Source organism: Accipiter gentilis, chromosome 25 (genome assembly GCF_929443795.1).
Source record: "Accipiter gentilis chromosome 25, bAccGen1.1, whole genome shotgun sequence".
NCBI classification, from domain to species: Eukaryota; Metazoa; Chordata; class Aves; order Accipitriformes; family Accipitridae; genus Astur; species Astur gentilis.
This window is the reverse complement of record NC_064904.1, coordinates 15,258,702-15,271,017: the sequence shown is the minus strand read 5'-3', so window position 1 is coordinate 15,271,017 and position 12,316 is coordinate 15,258,702. Positions and strand designations below refer to the sequence as shown.

Below are 12,316 nucleotides of genomic sequence, written 5' to 3'. Positions count from 1 at the left end.
TAAGTGATACGGCTGCAGGGATAGCTGACTGCTTCCTAGTAAAATAGTATCTAAAATAGCAATACAGTAAGTTAAGTTTATCAAACAAGAATTTTATATGTTGGTACCATGGAGAAGCTCACACTGTAGTCCTATCAGTATATTTGTATGCATTCACTCACATGAAGTCTATATGTGGAACAGATCAGAGTTTGTACCAGATATAGACACGTACTGGAGGAAGGGAAATGCAGAAGGATCTTGAAGGTATCACCGTGTTACCCAATAAGACAGTGACATTTCATTTATGTTGCTGTCTGCAACAGCTGAAGGTGATTTAGAGGATTATGTTTTACATCTGAACTGGAGTTGGCTAGGAGCATCCACTTGGGCAACGACCTCAGCCCAACCGATGGGCTGTTAAACGTGGCCACACACCAAGTGACTTGTCCTTCTGTCATTGTGGGAATCACTGGCGGTGCCAGGGACTGGTTCTGGAGCCCCCCATTCCCTTCTTCCCCACTTTGATTGAGACATGGCTCCCTAATGCTCTCATCTTACCCCTGATTTCGGGTGGCTTTTGTGGCAGTAGTAGCCGTGGCTTTGTGTCACAGCCAAGCTGCTTCATGCATGAGTTGTCCTGTGAAGAACAGTTGAAGAGATGGTCCTGGTGAAGGACACAGCTGTATATCAGGGCTGGTGCTGCACAGAAGGAATGTGTGAGGAGGGTTAAAGGTCCATGAATGTGTAAGGAGGAGAAGACAGGATAGACCTGTAAATTTATCAGTAGTAGAGATGGGTGCAGGGAGGATGTTATTTGAAGGTGGGGATATCGGAGTTTCAAACTTAAAATGATGGGCAGAGATTTCATAGCGATCTGAGCAGTGCTGGCAAGCCAGGGTGACTTCAGAGGTGGGGGGTAGTGATGGAGGTTCCAGCCTCTGGGTCCTGGTTGACCCGCAGAGGCTGTGGGGGAAGCCACAGTAGGATTTAGGCATGGCTTAAACATGTGAAGCAAAGTGTTGCAGTCAGAAAACTTGTTGGTTTAGGACCTTCAGAAATAAGAATCCTGTTTTGCGTTGTAGGACACAGGTGCAGAAGTGGCTGTCCAGAAGGAACTATTTCCTGGAGTGCAAGTAAACACTGAATATTTTGAACAGGAACAAAAGATCAATGAGCTGAAAAATGAATTGGCTGAACTGGATATCGTGCTTATAAATGAACAACTAAAAGAGCTGGAGGTATGGAAATTGCAAAGGCATTCCTCATTGTTAATGTAGTGATACACTTACAGAATTATGATTCACTTGGGCAAAACAAAATTGTTGCATATAGTCTTATCTGAGGTTTGATCGCATGATTAGTCAGTTTGTCTACCAGGTAATCTACAAACACTGTGCCTTGATGCAAGTATGTCCATGTAAATACTGTAATTTGTACTGCCCTTCTAGGGTGCAGTAGTAGATACACCTATATTGCGCATGTGCTTCCATGATGTGCACAGGCATGCGTGCTCATTTGCATGTGAATGAACAAGCAGATGTTTGTAGATGTATCAGTCTTTAACTGTATTTTGTTTTAAAAGCTGAAAGTGTTTAAGATCCTCATTTAATCCCCTCTCTGTGGTGGGCTTGATTGTAGAATTTACAAACTGAACTGGAAACATGGAAAACAAAATCTTTGTGTCATAGTCAAGAAGCATTTCCCAATGCAACAGGATCAAACAGAGCAGAGCCTGTGGTGCCTTGCTGGGACAGGCTGCTTCAAGAACTAGATGCTGTTAAGGCAGTGAAGCAACAACAGTACTGTTTAATTAATGAGTACCAGAAAAATCTTTCTTCTGTGCAGTCTTCAATGAAAAATTTGTCAACAGAAAAAGATAACATAAAAATGTAAGTATAGCTGAGGGTTTCTCTTAATAGGTTGCAGAACAGATATGGTCCTAGACTGAATTTTGTGCCATACTTCAATAATGCTTAGACAAGAATATGGTGTTTTATCCATCTCGTTAACATTAAGTGGCAAGAGAAGTCTCACAGGTTTGTAAGTTTAAACAGCCTTAAGTAGAAGCATTTCTGGTGGTTTTCTGCTATCCTTTAGCAACATCTACTTTTTTTATTTTTTAAGCAAAACAAAGAAATGATTGCTGTGCTAAAAACCTATATAAAAGCCATATTAAAAGATTTTTGCAAAAATATGGCAGATGTGAAATATTAATTTTTCTTTAAAGACTCATTGGTTCTAATTTTTTTCTGAGTGAAATATCTCATTACCCTGAAAATTAACATTATTTGATAGGGAGAATTCTGTGGCAATAAAAAAGTCTACAGTACCAATTCAGAGTTAACCAACACACACAAAATATTTAGTACCTTTTATGAATTAGCCTTCAAAACATGGAACTAGCCTGTCAGTCACAATAATGTATCACAATAATTTGAAAATCTTTAAAATAATTTATGAAATTGTTAATTTACAGCAAAGAGATTGAAAAAAATTGAATAAAAGTCTAGCTGCTAAATGTATTTTAGGCAGGAATTTCAAAGTACTCCTGGAAATAAAAGATCAGTAGATAAACTCCTCCAAATTAGTCTTAAATGAATGGGAATTTTTGAAGTTTTTCTTATACCTAAGATTTATCTTCATTGTAAATCAGAAATTACCATAAAATGTTATTAATTCACTTAGAGATGACTTAACACTATTGTTGATTTTTAAAATTTTATTTATTCTAACTTTAAAGGGAGGCTACATTCTTTTGGGAAATGACACATTAGTATATACAGCAATTTTAGAGAACATACGTTAGAATATACCTTTCCTGCAGAGAGATGTAGAAATAAATAATGCTGTAGAGATAAGAAAGAAATAATGAGACTGCAATGGTAGTTAGGAAATTTGAGAGAACATTGAGAGATACATGTGATTAAGTGAATAAAGTGAGTGAATCATTTTTTAAACAGTGAAATTCTCTTTTTAAAATGTGTCTAGTCCATGTTTTAGGAGATTTTTATTTTTTTTTTAAATGCTACTCATATTTTTGGCAGGGGTCCTATGAACAACACAGTTCTTCTGGAGAAAATTAAGGCATGCATAGAGTCCTTACGAAAAGAAAGAGATGTCTTAAAGCAGTTGAAAACTCAGCAAGAAAGTTTATCACAGCATTTAACACGCATGGATAAAGTGTTAACTGAAAGCCAAATGAGGCAACTGGAGCAATGGTGGCAACACATGGAACAAACAGTGCAAAAGAAACATGATCAGGTTGTGGCAGAAATAGATGAATTTAACCTGCTTATGAATAAAGCACAGGATATTCAGAGACTGATACAGGAACAATATTTACAAGCAGAGTTACATTCCTCAGCTGCAGGAAAAGCCAAATGTCCTGTACTTTGGACCACAGAGCTACAGGACATTAAACATGGTCTTTCTCTATTAAAAAGAAGGATTGAACTGCAGATGAAAAGAATTTGGAGTGATCAAGAGAAGGTAGCTTTGGAGAACTCTATACATGATTTGCAGAGCAAATTGGAAGCATTATCAGCGCAACAAACTCCTCGAGAGGATGTTCAGATCACTGGTCCTGCTCTCATGAAACATGAAATGATGAAGAAGCTGAAAGAAAATATTTCATGGGTCAAAGATTCACTGTCCTCTCTTGATCAGAAAGCAGCACTTTTCCCCAGTGATGTTAAATCACAGATCAGAAGTTGTCAGCTTATGAACACAGAAGTTCTAAACAGAGAGCCTGTGATTGGATCACTGGATTATGGGCTCCAGCACATCATTCCCAACTTGAAGCCAGAGGATATCTCTGATATGACTTCCCTTTTACAAACATTGCAGAATTCATACAAAGCTCTTGTTTTGAAATCATCTCAAAGATTACAGCACCTAGAGCTCCAGCTGGAGGAGAGGCAAAAACTTATTGCAGAAGTAGAAAAAGTTCACTGTCAGCTTCGAAATGCTGAGATGCTTGCCAGGCCTGACATGAACCAAACCAGCACGTGGTCAGAATTAATAGATCAACAAGCCATTTTAAAGGAGATTTTAAAGGACATACATGAAATAGAAGAGCTTATCTCAGCCCACTGTAAAGAGAGTCAGGTCACAGCCGGGGAACTGAGCCTGTCTGAACAACTATTTTTGATTGATCAATTAAGAAGCCTGAAGAATAGAGCAAGGAAGACACAGAGGCAAATTCAGAGTAAACTTCATGAAGTAGAAAAAAAGATAGCTGTCTACAGAGAGTTTGCTGAAGGAATAACTTCATTGCAGCAAGATCTTAATGATCTACAGCATAGTGAAATGAACTTGGAAGAAGATGAATTATTAGGTGCCAAGCAGGAAGTGAAGGATAAATGCAAAGCACTTAAAGAAAAAGTATTAGCTTTTCAGTCCAATTTGTCGCAAATAATGAAATACAAAGAAATCTTTGAATACGTAGGTCTAAAATGGGACTCACTGCAGCTGGACGAATTGCAAACTAAATTTTTTAAAATTAAAAATAAAATTAAAGGGAAGACAATACGCTTTGATAATGTTGTTAGGGAATGTGATAAGATTCAGGCATTGCTAAATGAAATCCAGACTGTGATATCCACTGTAAGAAAAGAAGCTAACATCCTAAATGATAGCTCTAGCTCTTCTCCTGCTGAGAAACTTATATCTGCACAGATTCTGTTTCAGACAGTTCAACAAATCTTGTACTTAGCCCAGGAGGTAGCAAATCAAATAAACAAAAATGAGGTCTTTGATACACCATTCAAAGAATCTAAGAGGAAAGAAATAAAAAGCCTGGAGAAAGATGTTGAGAAATTGAATCAGTTTCTTCAGAACTTGGTCTCTGGTCTCCAGGGTGTAAACAAGGAAGATATCCAGAATGAAGTAGAACATGTATTCCACATGATAAAGCATATTCAATTAGAGCTCCAGCAGCCACTTCTGATAGACATAAAAGTAATGCAGTATGAAAAGATACGATGGGAAGCAATACAGAATATGATGGAAGCAAAGTTTTCTGCTATTAAATGTAGAATGGAAAAAGAGAGGGAAAACCAAGAAGAAAAATCTCTTGCTGCTGATATAGAAACAAAATTAGAGACACTGCAAGGTCATGAAATACAACTGAAGACAGATATTGCTGCCCGTGTTGTAAGTATATTTAATGAAAGTAAGGTATGGCCATATGTCTTTTTGCAATAATTAGATGAGGTGTCTGTAACTGTAGTATTTTCATGACTTATATCCTCCTTTTATTCTAACAACTGAATTGGCCCATCATCATCTTTGCATTGGTGGATATGATGGGAATCATGGTAAGAAACTAAGGATACAAAGAAATTAGTTGTATTCAGTTTGATTATAAACAAGCAGTGGGAATTAGCAAAAGTAAAGAAAGGTAAAGGGGAGGAAGGAAAAGGTTGTGTTGAAATATTGAGCTAAAGGGAGGCTGGGTGCGATTGTCCTGGGTTTGTTCTTGGGACTGATTTTATGTAACATTTTCCATAGTGACAATGATGAAAGAAACAGAAGTTTCTTGTTTCTACCATAAAGAAAAAGCTTACCAGTTGGGAATGGTCAAGGAGAGTAGAGTACAGGTCAAACCAATGTTATCAGGGCTCAGGAAGGGTATGCAAAGGAAAGGCAACCGGGATCCAAGGCTTTAACACAAGTATATAAGGCATTGATAAGGCAATGCTGGAGGATTGACCCAATTCTTGATGCCTTTGTCAGGAAAGGTCCACTCAAACTGGAAGAGATGCTGTTAAAGGGATGAGAAATGTTGAGGCCAGTTAATAAAACTGAATTTGCTCAACCTAGTAAGCTGAGGGCAAGTGGGAATTCTAGCTGAGAAATGTAATTAGGCTGGATGCAGACTTAATGGATGAAAAAGGACTGCTTAAGCTAAAGGGCAGTGTTAATACAAGAAGAAGGAGTTAGTGAATTAATTTATGTTAGAAACCAGAAGAGTGGTAACCTTCGTAGCAGAGAGGTTGTGGAACTGTGTCCTGGTCAAGAAGACCCGTGCCCTGACTGTCCAAGAGATCAATGGATACAAACAAGATAATATGAGGTAGTAGCTAATAACAGGGAGGGACTGAGCATCACTGATGGACTTACGGTCCTGCTGCCAGATTTCCTGGTTTGCTGTGCTTTGTCTTCACTTCTTGGCTATTGTGTGGGAAGGGCAATGCCAAAGTTTCTCCGCCCTGTGGGAATCCAAGAGCTGGCAAAGTCACACATCATTCTGTTTATAAATACATACAAGAAGAGGGTTTGCAAGTCATAGTGGAGATATCCTCTGGAGCAGAATAAAGCATCAATGTGTGGGCTTTCCTTGTCTGAACAGGTCATATACTGCCATGTCCATAAGGGATCTTATGGCTCTTGAGTCCTTCCATCTTTCTCTCTGGACTTTTCCAGTATTGGCAGTTCCCTCGTAACCCCTTTTCCTATGGTTGAGGGCAATCAATCCATAGGGTACAACACTGATCTGTAACTACCTAGGTAGCAGTGTGCATTTGCCATGTGTCCTCCCTCACTTCCTCAGGCCAATTCTGGGAGCACTGGTCTCCAAGACAGCCAGGTGTGAAATTCTGAGAAGACCATCTGGTGATCCAGATGAGCACAGCAGTCTTTCTTGATTGTTCCTTTGTCTTTTTAACACTTTCAGAGTGCTCTGGAGGAGGCATGTAAGACTGGTGAGCTTTATACTAAGGCTGTTCAGAGGGCTGCCAGGTTCCTCGAGGACTATGAAGTTCAAGTCCAGTCCGCCGCAGCAGAGCTCGGTAGCTCAGAGGAGGTCTGTCAAACTCCACAATGGAAACAAGAAGAGTTCAACTCTGCAAAGGCTGACATAGAAAACCTGTGCTCCAAGCTGAAAAACCTAGTGAAACCAGAATACAAAATACGGCTGGAAAATACTTCAACAGAACTAGTCACTAAGGGTTGGGCATTAAGGGAGAAGGCTCAAAGAATGGAAGCTGATGAACTGAGGTAGTTTTAAGAGATCTTCCTAGATCATGTTCCTTATTATGAGAAATTTGACTGATAATAAATGCAGTGTTGTTTCTGCTCTGATAGAAGCAGGTAATTCAGCGAAAGAACTGTAAATGTTTCTGTTGTTCCCAGATGTGATTTTAATGGAAAGAAAATTACCAGACAATAAGCATATTGCTACTAATTTACAATGCAATCATTTTTAATATAGTCCAAAAAGTATGTATGGGGCTTGACTGAGGGTCATAGGGTGCCAGAATCAGAAGAAAGCACATTTCCACAGTCTCTCAGTTCAGTGCTGGTGCAGGTTAGAATGGATTTCAGAGGGGCCCTATGCATAGGCTATTCTGATGGCGTGAGAAAGTAGACACCAAACAAGACACACACCATAGTCTCCTTCCTTCAAATATAGGTACAGAAGAGATCTGAAGGACCTTCAGATACATGTAAAGAAAAAGTTAGGGAGATAGAGTAAAGGATTTTTAAATTGCTTTCTCATGATCCAGTGCTTCTGGTTCTGTTGAGCATAACCTTAAAATCTGCTTTCATAATCAAAGAATTGGATGACTGTAAAGGCTTTGATAAGAGAAAAGAGATGATATGGTATAGAAATAAGAAATTGGAATTGTACAGACCATACATCATAAGGACAAATAAAGTGTGTGTTACAAACTGGAAACTAATTTTTAGGAATGTCTGAGGAGGATGGAGACTTAGATCAATACATACAATTCTTCTGAGCAGCTCCATGGTTGATATATGGATATACATACCTATTTCTTTACCTCTGGGGCATTTGTACCCGTATTTCTAAAGTATCTCAGATATTGGACCTGAAGTGTATAACAAATGCTAATTGAAGATAACTTGCAAAATAGTAAGGACTACTAGTTCAGAAGGTTGATTTTTTGTTGTTGGTTGTTTGGTTTTTTTTATTCTAGTGAGCATTATGGTTGGAGAGAGGAGCAACCATAACAAATTTTAATTGGTCTATTAATTGTTTCCTACAGGTATTTTGAAAAATACAAAAGCTACACAAAAACCAAAGATAAGGTGTGTGATAATCTTAACAAACTGGAAAAGATGCTTAGACAGTCTTTGTGTCAAGTACCAATGTCTTACAAAGAAGCTTTGGAGCACTTAGAGGAAAGCAAGGTAAGAGAGGCTCTGAAGAACTTGAAAAGCTCATGCAAAGCTGTGATGCAGCTGTGCACACCATGTGATATCATAATAGAAAGAAGTGAAATTCTTTATGCTGTATTTATGTATATATAAAACCACACAATATCTTTACATACCTATAAAAAGACTGGATTATAGTAGGCTATGTAAAATGAGTGTATATTATTGCTGTAGAAATCAAACATTATCTGTGCTTAAGATAGTGGTGTATTTCTGTTCAGATCCCTCATTTCTTCTTTGCAGGACCAGGACTGATCAGATTTCTAACATTGCAGTTGTTTTCCCTTAGAAGTGAAAATCAGAGCATTTCCAGTTTCCCTACCCAGGAATCTCTTGCTGCCTCCCCACCAGACCTCTGCTGTAATCAACCTCTTTGCTGTCTTCTCTTTTAGTACTCATCACATTACTGGCTTTTCATTTTATATATCTGTAACTCCTGCTCATTTCTCTTCCCCTCCAAATAACCAGAAAGAAGTAAGGACAACCTAATTGCCTGGGCACACTGTTCTTCTGTTTGTTTTGTTTGTTTTGTTTACCCTATTTTTCACCACAGTCTTAGCCAACAGAATTCTGCCATTACACCTGTCTTTAACCAGCTTGGTGGAGTGATTGCCATTTTATTAGAGGATCCCAATCATGTTACTGAATGCTTCATTAACACTTCTGACTGTATTGTTTCATTTATTTACTTGTTTATTTTTCCTCTAAGATTTTAGTCTCCAACATTGACTCAGCTGAAGATGATCTTGTGAAGCTGAGGCAGGTCTCTGGAGAGCTGATGAGATTATGCAGAAGTGACAGGGCACTGGGCAGGATTGTAACAGTGCTGTGGGAAAATTGGCTGGGTTTGCTTGAGGCGGCGAAAGGGCTGGAAATTAACTGTGAAGAGCTAAAGCAGGAATGGAAATTCATCAATGAAGAGGTGAGTTGCTCAGGAAAGTGTAAGTTTTGGGGGATGTGGTAGGGATGGGCCCCTCAGTAAAATGGCTTGTAAAGGGCTGAGATCAGTGCAGAGCATCATTTTCCACCCACTGATCAGTCAGTTATCCCCAGCCTTTCTTGAACCTGGAGTCAAAAATGATGGGGATATTTATAGTACAAATTCTCTGAACCAGAACAACTCCGTGGTTAAAGCAAACGTAAATGTTTTGGCACACTTCAGAGGTTCAAGCTCTCTGGCTATGTAATTCCTGGTACTTAGTCATGCATATGAATAAATGAATAATGTAACTTAATGTGATGGAATAAAAAAAGCACTTTATCTCATGCTTTGACATGCTGTTTACTTAGCTGGAACGAGAAACAATAATTCTCGATAAGCTCCAGGAAGAACAGCCAGAAAGTCTTAAAGAGAAAGAAAAGGCTACCAGAGAGGAACTGGTAGAATTACTAGATTTTGTGAACTCATTTGAGGAAAACATCAACCAGCAACAGCTGCTCTTACTCTTACTTCTTCACCGAATAAGAAACATCTTGAATACATCTGAAAATACAGAGGCAGAAGCTGCTCTTCCTGCCTTATGTGAGATAAAGGCAATGCAGGATCGCTGTAAAAAGTAAGTGGTGTGAAATTTCTGTTGAAGATATGACATGGAACTACTTAAAAGCACAGCATTTTATTAGGTATTAAAGAATATATGAAAGTTGTAATGCACTTAAAATGATAATGAATGCCCTTCTGGGTCAGACCAACGCTCCATCTAAGCCATCTGCTGTCTCCAAATGGGTATTGGGAGTTAGTAGTTAGGGAAAAGATGTGAGCCTGGCCATATCCTGTGTGGGCTGCAATTTGTGTTCAAATGTAGAAGGAATCAGAAGGGATGATGGTTGATTTTTGGAGGCTCCAAGCTCTTGTGAACTTGAATGAGATGTGTGGGTCTTCCACTCTTACAAAAATCAGACCTTGTGCTTTTTTGCAACAATCATCTTTTGCCTTACTAAGTGAGTGCCACTGTTTAAAATTTGTCTCAAATATTTTTTGCAAATCTGTGATTGTATTCGCCCTTCTCCATGCCTGCTTTTTGACATGGAAATCTTTGTGAATGTCTTCTGCTCTGCCAGTATTTTTGGACTCTGAGAACCTGAGCTCTATTTGCTGTTTAAATATGCATGCTGTCTTATTTGGCCTACCAAGATTACTTTGTTTAGCAATATCTGAAGACTTGTTTTGGAAGAAACTGAGACAATAAAGGACAGAAACTCAGAGATTTAGTTACAGAAAACGATATTAAAATACAGACAAATGTGGTTCTGGATATATATTTTAAAAATATCTGTATTAAGCATGCTCTTTGATTACTTCTACTTAGTGCAGACTCTAACATTTAATATATTCTTGCTGGAAATCTTTCATAGGTTGTATGAAAAGACTCAAGACCATAAGAATTCTGTACAAGCTGAGATTCAAGAGAGGAACAAGATCACTGAAGAAATAAGTGCTGTGACAAATGCATTACAGAATGCTGCATCTGTTTTATTACAAGATGCTACTAGAAAGGCAGGACAACTGGAGGTTGGTAACGGCTCTGATACTGTGTGTGGATGTTTGGAATATGTTCTCTTTTATGTTGGGGCTTGAACTTGCTCCAGATAAAATTAATGGCAGAGTATATACATATGCACGTTGACTTAAAGAGAATAAATCTGGCTCAGCAGAATACGACTGACCCTGCCATGTCCTTGGTTTGCGTTCCTCTCCCTCTGTGTGGTCCAGGTAGCAGCTATAGAAGTCTTTCCAGATTGCAGAGAGATTCACAGCCAGTTGCATGCCTTTTAGGAAAGACTGCTTAGTGTATATGCTGCATCTCTTCCCCCTCTGCATACCTAGCCAGGGCAGCTTCAGATGCTCTGGATCTGATGTCGCACATCAGGGAGTTAACCTGGTAAATGCTTTTTAGAAGTCAAATTTTAATCAAGACCACAGTCTCCACCAGCAGCAACCAACACTCTGCAGCAGCCCAGTCTATACATTTCTATCATTTCAGTATATTTTTGTTATCGTTCTTTGAATTCTTGACTTTATGAAATAGTACTATTCCTAACGCTTCCTGAATGTGGGTTTATTTATTTATTATTTTAATTACATTTGTTTCAATTTAGTCTTGTTGTTTATATTACTATCTCAATTTTTAAATCTTGATCAAAAATGCTTTTTAATTATATTTAATTGAGTTATCTTTTAACTACAGAACTTTATAATTTATTTATTCTAGCCTGCTAAGATCTATTACAAATTGGGGATCTCTTTGCTTAGTCTTGTATAAATTATAGTTGGGGGTCCCCACCATGTATTTTCTTTTGAAGGTGGATGCTTGAAGCTAGCAAAGGGCTAGGAAAAGTACAGAAGCCAAAGAACATGGTGGCAGATATGAGCATTTTCCTAGGGGTTAGCATGAGAGAGGAATGTTAACTACATCTTGAGAAAGTTCTGAAAACCCATGAGCCAGCATTACTCTGGTGAAACCTTATGGATTTGTCTGAAAGGGCTAGTTTTCTATTTAAAATTATTTAGAATTAGAATTTAGAGTTGGGTCTGCTCTTTTACTGAGTTCTTTGTATCCAGGAGGAAATGTTACCACTGCAGGTGCTTGATGCCTGCTCTTTTCCCTCACGTCCAAACTGTGCTACTCTGAGCACCTAAAACTCACCCAAAAATGAGCTTAGACCTTGTTCCTGTTACTGACAGCAATCGGCACAAGCAAATGTTAAGCAGCAATCCCATCAAATGATTTCTTTGTAGCGGTATATCACAGCAGGCCAGTTCCTTTTGAGAAGATTCAGCTGAATTGAAAAATTCCTTCATATTGCCTAATGCAAACACCAGTAAGCCAAAATCTGCAGGGCAATTTCATCCCTACCTCCAAAGGAAACCTAATTTCTATAAAATCTATAGCATTATTCAGGGCTCTATTGCATTTATTGAATGGAAATGCCTATTTCACTTCCAGATGACAAATCTATCTTAGTTGGGTGGCAAATTTTTAACTCCCCAGCATAGATGAATATGCAAATAGAAAGTGATATCATCTAGTACTTTAGGAAAAAAATTGGGACAGTTTTGACAGGCTTCTGCTTTCCAGCAAAACAATCTGCGAAATATGAACGTGCATTTATATACAGAAACCAGTTCACAGGGGCATGCTTTGTTTTG

The 12,316-nt window shown here is 38.4% G+C and overlaps 1 protein-coding gene across 6 annotated transcripts in view; it reads left to right on the top strand.

Annotated features, from left to right (window-relative positions):
• Nucleotides 1–12,316, top strand: part of SYNE2 (spectrin repeat containing nuclear envelope protein 2) — a 190,278-nt gene that overhangs the window by 75,998 nt on the left and 101,964 nt on the right. For all 6 annotated transcript variants that reach the window (XM_049828823.1, XM_049828819.1, XM_049828822.1 and 3 more), the window contains 8 exons: nucleotides 1,065–1,220; nucleotides 1,621–1,871; nucleotides 3,027–5,136; nucleotides 6,659–6,981; nucleotides 7,995–8,139; nucleotides 8,876–9,088; nucleotides 9,457–9,722; nucleotides 10,522–10,678. In XM_049828823.1, coding sequence (XP_049684780.1) covers nucleotides 1,065–1,220; nucleotides 1,621–1,871; nucleotides 3,027–5,136; nucleotides 6,659–6,981; nucleotides 7,995–8,139; nucleotides 8,876–9,088; nucleotides 9,457–9,722; nucleotides 10,522–10,678 — 3,621 coding nt within the window. The remainder of the gene's footprint in view (nucleotides 1–1,064; nucleotides 1,221–1,620; nucleotides 1,872–3,026; nucleotides 5,137–6,658; nucleotides 6,982–7,994; nucleotides 8,140–8,875; nucleotides 9,089–9,456; nucleotides 9,723–10,521; nucleotides 10,679–12,316) is intronic.